Source organism: Amphibalanus amphitrite, unplaced genomic scaffold, assembly GCF_019059575.1.
Source record: "Amphibalanus amphitrite isolate SeventyFive unplaced genomic scaffold, NRLGWU_Aamphi_draft 000489F_arrow, whole genome shotgun sequence".
Lineage (NCBI taxonomy): Eukaryota > Metazoa > Arthropoda > Thecostraca > Balanomorpha > Balanidae > Amphibalanus > Amphibalanus amphitrite.
In genome coordinates, this window is record NW_024881983.1 from 290,334 (window position 1) to 302,576 (window position 12,243).

Consider the following 12,243-nt stretch of genomic DNA (forward strand, 5'->3'; position numbering starts at 1 on the left):
TGAAATTTTCAGGGAATGTGCCCAAATTAGTTTTAGGAAAAGTCAGAAAATTTCAGCATCGTAGCTTCAGAGGTTTCGGAGATATTGCCGAAAAACCTGAGGGGTGGATAAAAACAACCCCCCCCCCCCTGCCACTAATAGGGTTAATGATGTGAAGTGATCTATCTCGTCTTGAAACACACTGCGCTAGCAATGCATGATGACCTTTCCATTTTCGTAGTGCAAGTCATTCATGTCATCTTTATTTATGCAGTCGTATCACACTCCAGCCAAAATCACATTTCAATTTGTCACACCTCACGGCTCAGTGAATGTCACCAGCACATCCTGTCAGCACTCTCCATTGTCCAGCTCCACATGAGCCAGTGCCGCATCGGCCGGCGACGGCCCTCTGGTAAACACTGCACTAACGCCTGCCAATCTTCACAACCGTCCATCACTGCCACTGAGCGTCTAGTCCAGCAGTGGCGACCTGACGCCGAGCTGACTCACTCGGGAACGTCCAGCGCGGTGCGTCCACGGCGGCCGGTCACGGCGCGGTCGTACCTAACGGACCGTGCACGCCCAGGGGCCGTGCAGCGGGCGTGCCGGGGCGGGTCGCGCCGGGGGCGGGGCGGGGCGGGGGTGGAGTCAGGGCGGAGGACAGCAGAGGAGACGGGTGCCCCCCGACAGTCCAGAGTCTAACTGAAGTCACGGCGACAGGGGATGATTTCGAGCAGCTCGGCGTCAGCAAGGTCACTGAGGTCATTTGGAGTATCGTGGAGACCCTTGGTGAGGTCATTAGGATGAATGCTCCCTGAGTCTTGTAATTTTTATCTTTTCTAACATGTCCTTGAGAGAGGGTGAATCAGCGCATCAGCCTAGCAAAATATTACGGCCGTGTGCTGATGCACGATCAATAGACTGGTAGGCACCATTTGAAAGGTAAATATTAAAAGTAAAGTGCATTGAAGAGCGGCTTTTAAAAGTTCAAAGACTGGCATTGTGTTCTTGTTTACAGTCTTTTACTGCGAAACTTTTCAGCCGAATAATTCGGGCATGGAGGGCTGCCGTCTCGCTTCGTCTGTGTTGATACCAGGAAAGGCATGCTTGAGCAAAACGGTGGAGACTCTTACTTTAGGAACGTTTCGAAATACTGAACTGAAATACTGAAGGCATTGGGTCCTGGAAACTGGCCAATAAATGGGGCTCTAGACCACCAAATATTCATTTACCGCAGATTCATTACATTATTCATTACATAACACATATGGCGCACAAACATTTTTTTCCATATTACTGCTCAAAAATGGTTCACTGTTTCACGCTAAGCTGCTCCGAAGCGGACATGCTGGATACACCTGTGGCGCGCGCCGGTGGCGCTGATGCGCCATTATTGTCACTGAGGCTCGGTGGCCAACACCTGAACCGAACAGACTGCTCGTCGGTATTGATCCATTCAGTGTCCACTATGACATTCAGTCGGAACAACAAGCGGCGAGCAAGGGCGGCACAGTGGGTTTAACTCGATCCGCTGCATCTCAGCTGCGGAAAGTTGGAAATTTATTAACCGTAGTCCGTAGGTTAAGTAAAAAAGTGTCTTGCTCTTTTTTACAGTTAGGTATAGTGTGTTCTCAAGCTAATCATATTTCCTGTTGCAGATCTCAGATGTTTGATCGCCTCGAGATGAGAATGCACTTTTGTGCACTACTTTATTTGTATCGAGCAGCTTGACTTCGGCTGAAATTTACGTATTTTTCGCTTTCACAGGAGAGACTGCTAACTTCACCTGGGACAATACTCAGACGGATGTCACCAAGATCGCTTTATCATTCTACTCGGGCTTATTTGCATATAATGGCTGGTGAGTGTTCCTCTTCTCTAACTATAGCTTCTCTCTTGCTGACGGGACAGGGGTACGTCCTACCGATGACGCTGCTGGGCTCGGGTCGGTCACGAGTGGTCAGTCGGCGGATCTGTCGTCCTGGCGACCGGCGGGGAGGGGGGGGGGGCACGGGGTGACATACAGCTGGCATATCGCCCACCGCCAAGTGTCAGACCGGATCCGCTGCTGACATCGCTCTCCCTACCCCTCCCCGCTCTGCCCTCCCCTTCCCCTCCCTCTGCCCTCGAGCTTGAGGCTGATACGACATATTATTTTGAAACTGTAGCAATTGATTCACTCTCTAATTTTGACGTCTTCTAAACAAAACAGACGCAACATTAGTGTCGCCGAAGTTTTCACTTCGTTATTCGTTAAATCTCCCAAGTTCGGCGACGTTTGCCAGTGCGGTAGCTTGGCCAATTCCTTAGGGTCATTTCGAGCTTCCCTTGGACTGGCGTTTGCCTAGAGATAGTATGCGACACTCCATTTCATTTGTGGGGTGGGGGGGGGGGGGCTTAGATGGCCAATGGCCATCGCTGTCAGACGGGATGGAATCAGGCGACCTCTGAGCTTCATATCATCGTAATAGTTTCCGCATTTGGGACAAATGGGTTAGTTGATATGAGAGATGCACATTGCACACAATTTGCCCAGACACATTAGCCAGTTAATGTGCTTTTACGCGCAGTAAGTGCGCATTACGTGCGGAGTCTGTATTAATCATCGACCAGAACTCCGTTTGCAACGAACATTTGCATTGCTCAAGAAGCTAGAGTAAAACCACGCGAGAAGATTCAGATCAGTATATCCATATATCCAGTATTTTCGGTATTTTCAATGTTTTAAATGATATTCATTTATTCATTTATTCATTTCATTTATTCATATTCATTTTGAGGTCAACACACTGAAAACTTTTTTACCATTTCCTGAAGGGTAAACCCGCCATAGCATGGTAGCTTGACACACAGACGTTTTTTACCACCTTCCAGATGGTAAATTTTACTCTTTCATGAAGAGTAAACTCGCCAGGGAGGGGTAACATGACACACAGACGTTTTTTACCATCTTCTGAATGGTTACCTCTTTTGATTTACTCTTGTCTAGAGTGTAACATTTTTTGGGTTACACTCTTTGAAAGGGTAAATCTTAAACGGAGCCCTTTTCTAGGGAGTAACGCATCATCTAATCTGTGCTTTACCCTCCTACAGAGAGTATATTCTTCTGGCCTACCCTTTGTCACATGGTAATGTTTACTCTTTCCTTTAGTGTAAACCCCCCAAGAGGATGGTAACAGACTCACAGACGCTTGCTTCAGAAGCTTCACGAAGCTTCTGAACGTCCGGATTTGCTCACCAACTAAAAAAAACATGCTTCAAGAGCAACAATGTATATTTGGCTTCCGTACAAACAATACGAGGGGCACACCAGCAATGAACATTGTGAGACTCTCCACTTATGCATACGAATCTATACGAAGCCTTCAGCAATGCACAAGCGGTAAATAAACACCACGATACAACTTGAATGCACTTTGAATGTGAATACAAGACATTCAGCGCCCTCATATTGGATAAGGCACAGCGCACAATATTTGAAGAGAGCGACGGCGTTCCTGGGTGGTCGCCCGTCTGCGTGAGATAATGAGACTGGATCACTACAGTGCAAGGCTTTTTCAAAGTCACCAACAAAATGCATAAACTTGTAGCATCACAACAAAATTAATGTACGTACTCACAACCTAGGCCACGTGGCCGTGCACGGGGTCCTGTTAACCAGGTCAAATTAACACCACTCAACGGCATGCAATGCTCTAGCACATCGGTACTTACAATAAAATGTCCACAGAGGCTCTATAGGCGATGAACAACACGCAAGCACAATCACCAACGGCCACGCCGCGCGGCACCGACACTGCTCACATCCGCTCTCGGAGACCAACGGCCGAAAACTGACAGATGCGCGCGGCCTTCAAACCGCAAACGGCCGATCTCGTTTCTGATTGGCTGAGTGATTCCATTTCAAATATCATCTTCACGAGAGTAAACAAGATCCACGCATGAAACGACTATCTGTACACGAGTCACGATACCCAGAAGGAAAGAGTTTTCGTGATGTTCTGGATCGCGAGAGTAATATTGATATTTACATGGTAATAATACTCTTCGCTGGCGAATAAGTTCATATTAACTACGTACCGTTACTATGCACATAATGGTAGCAAAGAGTTACCCTTTCAAGATACTCTTATCTTGCTGGTTTGATGAAAATGAATCCTCCAGGAGGTAGTAAAAAAGTTTTGAGTGCAGGTAGGTAGGGGATGGAGCCGAATTCCATGGTCTCACGGGGTTTTACGGGGATTTACAACCTTTTGTAAATTATTGCCGATAAACAAATTAAAAAGCATTTCATCGTAAGATTACACAGCATAAAACTGGATCCCATGAATCCTGCAGTGATGCACTTATTTCTCGCAGCTGGCAAAGCGCGGCATTACAACAATGCTAACCCTTTCTTTGACTGCGACATCTGGTTCTTTGTAGCGCGACGGCCACCGCGTAGGTCCTTCACGATATCTGACAGCTGCCTCATGACCTCTGGGTCACATGACCTGGCCCACGGCCAACTGCCATCCTGGGGCAGCCCACACTGCGCCTTTTTATGTCGTCGGTGACCCCTGTGTCACGGTGGTCGCAGCTCAGTCAACTCATCGTCCGGAACGCCGCCAGTCTCATGACACACCACGGACGAATTGAAACGCAATGGAGCCCGCCGTGGTGCTTCCCTCGTGTTGTACCGTGATACGAGTCGCGCCTCGCGCCGTGACTAGAGTAGCGCGTCCATCCTTCAGTCGCGTTAGTAGGTCCCATTTCAGCCAACCTGACCCTTATGCTCGGTAGTCGTGAGTGAGTCGTGAATTGGCTAATGGATTGTAACGCGTGAGGTTGTTCCAGAACACGTTGCGATGCGTAGTAACTCTGGAAACTGTGGCGTTGTTTTTGTTTTTGTGTCTGCAAATGCGAAGCTCTTGGCAAGCGTTGTACGCGTCAGCGTCTGAAAGTCAACGTCATTCAAAGTTAATTGCAGCGTTACCCACCGGAGCGTGCACATGACAAACACGGTAATCAAACATGACTTGACATTGCGCCGGCGATTACCCTCGGGCTGTTGCGTCACCGTGGGTGCGTTCCGTGCTTTCTGCGGTGTGGCATCTTCCATCAGTTCCGCTCAGTTCCCACTAATAGAAACAATGCCCAATGGCTCGGCGGTCGGCGCTGATTCTGATCGACTTCCTCGACGCGCCTCCCTTTTCCCTACTGTCCCGTCGGTCTGTCGGTGCGACCGTCCCGGAAATAGTGCCTCCGCTCCGTCCCAGCTCCCAGCCGATGTAGTTTGGATTGTTCATGGTCTCGTGTCCATCAGTGAGGTGTCATTGTCGCCGCCTCCGATGGCCCAATTAGCGCCTGTCTGTGCGTTTGGGGGACACATTTGACAGCTGCTGACGAAGGAGGGCGCCCGACGAGCGTCTGGCTCCCGTCGCGCGTCGTTTCACTGGCCGGTGCTGTTCTGTGTTGACATGGTTTATCTGGGTGCGGGAAACAGATACGGCCATAATTCGCCCTTGGGTGCGAATTGACGTATACACAACGGCCTTTGATGGTATTTAATGTGTTTTTAATGACGATGGGAGAGATACTGACTCTATAGCAGTGATTAATGTCATGGTAGTTTAATTTTTATCGTGGTGCGCTTTATTCAGCCTGATCGTGTGATCACTGACCAACCAATATTTGTCTTATGATCGTTTTCAATATAAGATTTTGGTTGTAAATATGAACTTTTTAAGTCAACAGTAACAACAAATTCCTAAGATTATATTGGTTCAATGGTATTTCGGATACGCTCCATTCGCATCGCGACAAATTTATGTTTAACCCGCGCCCCACTGGGGTCTGCGTATAACACACCCTACTGGGGGGGGGGGGGGGGGGGGGGCTCTCCATAGCCCCCCTTCCTAACTCCGAAACTACTGGGCCGATCGTCAAAATTCAAACGGCGTCTGATAGCCCTGGAAAAACTGTCGAGCGAAACCTAATTTTATTGACCTCGAGGTCACAGATGACGTCACAGGTCAGGTCAAAGTAAAAATTATTAGCATTTCGGCTTGTTCACATTTTGGGCTCTGGCCGCCGTTTTACAAGTCAGATCAGGCTCATTTTTGGTTTACACATTCTTGAACAGATGCTCTAGATACCTTGAGGGTACCAAACTTGTACTTTGATTTTCAGGTCAGGGTCAGGTCATCACAGGTCACGGAAATATTATATCATGCGTCGGTCACGTGACACATGTTTTATGGTCCATTTAGGCCATATATTGCGAATTTGATGTCGTCTGTGTCATTCGAGGTCATTTTGAATCGAATTTAGCTTAGGTCAGGTCACTTTCAGATCAAAAAAGGTCAAATTTTAAAGTTAAAATTTTTCAACAAAAAAAGTGTCCATTGGATGCAGTTTGAGCTCAGGAACACGATGGTGCTATTTATATTGGTGTACGATGTCAAAAACGTACTGAAAAATTGATTTAAAAAATTAATAATTGTGAATTTTTTGCAATAATGCGTATAACTTGGCCATTTTTGAAGATATTTCGCTAAAACTTGCTAGAGTTGGTCATAAGCATGCGTTCTGTCACATATATTTCGTTTTTTTTTCGAAAAGTCAAAAACTTTTTGCAAAAAATATAAAATATAAATTTTGAATGTTACTTAATAAAATCTTCGAAATTTTCAAAATTTTCAAAATCTGAGATAGCAGTTTGATAGCACAGTCAATTTTGAGTCCCTTCATGCAAAGAAACTTTATCTAGCTTAAAAACTGAGCTTTTGGGAGCGATTGCCGTGGTTCAATGTTTTGCGTCGAAATCGGCCGAACATGACGTCACTCTGACGTCATTTCAGGCCGACCTATGGTAGCTACGAAGTTCAAATTTTGACACAAGGTGTCAAATTGATGCAGCCGAAGGAACTGAAAGTTTGGCGTCGATACGTCAAGTGGTTTGGAAGTTATTGCAGAAAAACGGGAGGGGGGCGCGGGTTAAAAAATGTTTACAGCAAAACATGTATGCCACAATTTGCACTGCAGGATATAGTCATTCCCGTCCTCTTTATATCTTCACCTTTCTCTCCATAGGCGCGGGAGCCGGGGGGGCAGTGGGGGCAGCTTGCCCCCCCAACTCTGGGGCCGTGGGGGCGGTGCCCCCACAGCTTTGAGACGGAATACCACACTTTTTTTGCAAATGTTTTCTTTTTTTGTTGAAAAAGCCGAGGGGTGAAAAATAAGTGGCCTAAAACCGGTGAGAAAACTAGATTTGGGGGTACCCTAGGTTAATCTCTATTATGGTGTGCCCCCCCAGTCGGAAAGTAGTTCCCGCGCCCCTGTTTCTCTCAAGCAATTAAATTACCGAATAAATTCAACTCAACCGAATTAAAGGTAGTGTGCCACCTTTGAAAGATTTCCCATTTTATTTTTCCTAGGATAAGAAGCTTCTGTTTTTACATAATATCGCAAAAAAAATCAAAAATGGACCTGGAATAGTGCCTTTTTCGCCTAAAAGTTTTTCGGTTTTTAGATATGTATAACAACTGTAGTGGGCTCACCTGCAAACAGGCGTCGGGCAACAATCGCGAATGCGGCGCACTTGTGACAATAAGCAAAGGTCATTATAGTGTTACGACCATACGACGTACGGGAATGAGTTATCAGCTGTCTAATCGTAGACAACACAATGTCGAGCCTTAAACTGTAAGCCCGTATTGGTATTGTTTCTTTTATTTGGCTGTCGAACATTATTTATGGTTTGAAATATGATTTTATGTAAAATAATTGATATGAAAAAGCCGTCTTATAAGTAATGACCCCATTTCACCACACGCAAGTGGCAGAAATGACAATGATCAGCTGACGCATTTTTCTTGGCCGAAGTCAGAGCGCGCGGCCCGACGCACCACGCGTATTTGGAAATTCCGACCTCGACGAGCATCAGAAGCCACCTAACAGGCGTGTTCGAAACCGCAGGAGATGATGATGAACGGGTTTATCGAAACTTGATTGGATGAGCATATCGGTAATAGCGATTTCAGTGTGTGCATTTATTGTTCATAGTGGTGTGAAATGTGGTTGGGGTACGACCGACAACCCGTCGGGGCGAATTTCGCACTGGGGTACTCAAAATTTGAAGAATTTAAGACGTTTCCATGAGTTTTGAAGGTATGGATAAGTTCTAAAAATCCGGTTCTCCTTATCTGGGCCATTAACTCCATACGGTCCAAGAAAGCTGGCACACTACCTTTAAAGGTCTAAATGTTACATAATTACCGTTCCGGCCTTTTCACTGCTTTAGGACTAAGGCAGTCGCAAAGATAGACCTCTCTTCCGGGAAACCACTCGTACCGTCCTTCCATTCACGAATCGTTGGCCTGTCACAAACCGTTTCCTCGGAACTGCTACCACCCGCTCCCTCCGCGCAGTTGTCGGAACGGAGTTGTCTGTGACCGTCACCCCCAGATACCACCGGTCCTGATGGCACCTCTCGACTCTGACACGGTCTGTCAGTGACGGCCAGCTGCCATCCGATTGCCCCCTGACTGCTGTCTGGGGTCAGTGACCCCGTCCACCCCGTCCCGTGGCCCGCCGCCCAGTCCAGTCACGGTTTCTGCCTCGCTGCGGTTGGAACTCACTCCCTCTCCACCCTCCCACATGACCCAGTTTGACCCCAACGACCCCTCCTGACACTCCCCTGCCGGTGGCGGTGCTGCCGCTCACGCACGGTACCGCGGACGGCCCAGCTGGGGCGGCTGTGCGCTAAAAGTGGGCGTTGTCGGCGGGATGAGGGCTCGCCAATTGAAATAGATTGGCCGGAAGTGGGAATTGGCTGTCGCTCCATAAGCACAACAAGCACTAATTGGCTCACTGCGAGGAGCGTTCCACGCCGCTTCTGAGGCTTCCATTGTAGATCCAATTTACGATGAATAACGTCTGAAAATGGGAAAGGAAGATGATCTTCTTTACACGTAAACAGCAGCTCCATACGCGCTTGAATCCAAATTCTTAGCATACCCAAATGGTATACCTTTTATTTTGATCATTTTTATTTTGATCTATCGTTTAGCGGCATCTACCTGCAAGCTACCCATATCATGATCATAAAAATTGTTCTGGTTAGTACGTCCTTTCTTCTTTCCCTACTCACGTCTTTTCACGTTCCATATTTTCCAGCGGCTCGCCTTCGCCAACTTTCCACGCATCGATCTTCGTCGCTTTTTTGCGCAGTTCCCACTGCGACCGTCTTCCTCTCGGCCTATTGCGCCACATTGTCTTATTCCCAACCTAGTGTTTCTCTCCCTTGTTTCTCTTTTTCTCTTCTCTCTCTCTCTCTCTCTCTCTCTCTCTCTCTCTCTCTCTCTCTCTCTCTCTCTCTCTCTCTCTCTCTCTCTCTCTCTCTCTCTCTCTCTCTCTCTCTCTCTCTCTCTCTCTCTCTCTCTCTCTCTCTCTCTCTCTCCTCTCTCCTCTTTCTCGTAACCACTCCATGCACTCCGCCTCTCTCCAACCGTTATATCCTGTGCCAAATGGATGACTCGGCTCGTAGTTTGTACTATCTCCGTCCCTCCCCGCCCCACCCAACCCCCTACTGATGATTGCAGTGGCCAGCTGATCTCAGCCCGTAGTAAAACGATACCCCTTCCGCCATCATTCCACCTCCAGAGGCGTTTCTCGGGCTACGCCCCGTCCGTCCACGCCGTAGGAGCGTGCTGCGCCGTACCCGGAGCGAACTATCGCCGTTTCGCGGAAGGATATTACGACCTGCTGTGGACTGTGAAGTGTGGACAGCCAGCGGCTGGGGTCGATCGATTTACCGATGGTTCACTGCTCACATGAAGTCCCCACCATCGTCGGCGTCGATCGTGGCAGTGGTGGCGCTCTGGCGGCGATGGCTGCGACAGCAGCGCTGTTTGCCGTTCCCGGGTCGTTCCCGCGCCGCGTAGGAACGCCCTGAGGTCCCTCATCAAAACACCTCTCCCCGGCCCACCGCCCAGCCCCGGTCGGTCACGTGGTTCGACTGTAGGGTGCCGATGGCGGTCACGTGGTGTCCCCGAGTGTGGCCGCTGACCTGATCATCTCGCCTGAGGCGATGGTCCGGCGACGCTGGGGATCGGGCGAGTGGGCGGCCTGCTGTGGCTGCCCCGTCCCCAGGGCTCGCCAGTATTGTGCGGCAATGGATCTCCTTAGAGCCGCCCGCTCGGACATCGGGGACCATCCCTGGGGGTTATTCTGAATGAGATAATGGTATGGGTAACCTCATCACACATTATATTATTATACAGATGGACTGCTGAGAATCGCTGTCTGACCTGCAATTGAGGCCACCGTCACAGTGGCGCAGCCAGGGGGGGTCAGAGGGTCAGCTGACCCCCCCCGAAATTTCTGTCAGGGGCCCGATCGAGAGAGAGAGAGAGAGAGAGAGAGAGAGAGAGAGAGAGAGAGAGAGAGAGAGAGAGAGAGAGGAGAGAGAGAGAGAGAGAGAGAGAGAGAGAGAGAGAGAGAGAGAGAGAGAGAGAGAGAGAGACCTTGGATGGGTCCGGGCCCCCGGGTGGATAGGGCCCGGGCCCCGGTGGATGGGGCCCGGGCCCCCCGTTGGATGGGTCCGGGCCCCCTGGGTGGATGGGGCCCGGGGCCCCGGGTGGATGGGGCCCGGGCCCCCGGGAGAACGGGGCCCGGTCTCGGAGCCCAGGTGGACGTGGCCCGGGCCCCCGTGGGGATAGGGCCCGGGCCCTCGGGTGAATGAGGCCCGGGCCCCCGGGTGGATGGGGCCGTGTCCCCGGGAGAACGGGGCCCGGGCCCCGGGTGGATGGGGTCTGGCCCCGGGTGGACGGGGCCCGGGCCCCGGGTGGATTGGACCCGGGCTCCCGGGAGAACGGGGCCCGGGCCCCTGGTGGACGGGCCCCGGAGCCCCGGGTGGACGGGGCCCGGGCCCCGGGTGGATAGGGTCGGGGCCCGGGTGGACGGGGCCCGGACCCCCGGGTGGATTGGACCCGGGCCCCCGGGAGAACGGGACCCGGGACCCTGGTGGACGGCCACGGAGCCCCGGGTGGACGGAGCCCGGGTCCTCGGGTGAACGGGGCCCAGGCCCTCGGGTGAACGGGGCCCGGGCCCTCTGATGGACGGGCCCCGGGCCCTCTGATGGACGGGCCCCGGAGCCCCGGGTGGACGGGGCCCGGAGTCCCGGGTGGACGGAGCCCGGGCCCTCGTGTGGACGGGGACCAGCCCCCTGTGGATGGGGCCCGGGCCCCCCGGGTGGATGAGGCCAGCTAGGGTGACCCGCTTGCTCCGCAACGCGAATAAGGGATATTTTCGATCAGTGGGCGTTTGGTTGGTCTTGTGTCCGTGGGTCATTTATACATTTCGGTCGGTTGTCTTTTGACGGCTAAACATTTTGGTTTGGGAAAAAACATCCATCGCATCGAGGTGCTCGTGTCTGATAACCATACGTCTACTATAGAACTTGCCAAGTGTATTTTATAGCATAGGTTGACGTAGGTCATTGAAAAATGAGAACCATAGATGAATTGCCATGTAGAGGTTTGAAAAATTTATATTTTTAAGAATACTATTGCTCATCTTGCAAAAGCGATGATTGGATCTTGGACAAAATTGAATGCTCTTTCCAACGATGCCATTTTTAATTGTCAAACGTATCAGGTTATGCAGCAAAAGTCGTGTAATTAAGTAAGTCATGAACAAATACCATTTTCTCCAGCGATTTGTTCCACATTGTTTTTGATCAATTATCTTTTCACAAATTTTCCTAGAGAGGCGGTACATTTCTCTTGCCAACAGGCGTTGTTTGAACCCGCTCCGTCTGACAGTCACCCGAAAATAGCATTAAGTCCAAAATCCGTCTCAAACGTCAATTTTTCAAGCATAAGTGCCCTCACGGGCGCACGTGGCGCGTGTCATCCCTGCACCGCTCACCATTCGATAGCCCGTTCGATCCTCATATACGATACTGTGTTCCCCATGCCGATCGGACCCAGGTTACCGAGATACTGCACAGGGACCGAACCCGTGTCGGGCAAATTTAGCCATTTTCGCCCAATTTTGCAAGCCGATTTATACATGTAAATTCTATGACGCGAATTTGCACTTTTTGAGCACGCGCCATGTGCTCACCACCGGCCCGATCGAGCTGAGATTCCTCACAGGCACGTTCCCCAATCCCCATCCTTGTTCTATAAGTTGCGCAAAGTTCAGCGCATTATGTAGGTGCAACGGTCTGGCCTGTACCTACCCAGGGATAAGTAACACAATGCCGGGACCACG

General features: G+C 50.3%; 1 protein-coding gene across 5 annotated transcripts in view; it reads left to right on the forward strand.

Annotated features, from left to right (window-relative positions):
* LOC122392515 (Y+L amino acid transporter 2-like) overlaps positions 1–12,243 on the forward strand; it is a 62,508-nt gene that overhangs the window by 12,806 nt on the left and 37,459 nt on the right. For all 5 annotated transcript variants that reach the window (XR_006258530.1, XR_006258529.1, XM_043387455.1 and 2 more), the window contains one exon: positions 1,750–1,843. Coding sequence is in view for 3 of the 5 variants with exons in the window: in XM_043387455.1 (XP_043243390.1) it covers positions 1,750–1,843 (94 nt within the window). In the remaining 2 variants the exon portion in view is untranslated. The remainder of the gene's footprint in view (positions 1–1,749; positions 1,844–12,243) is intronic.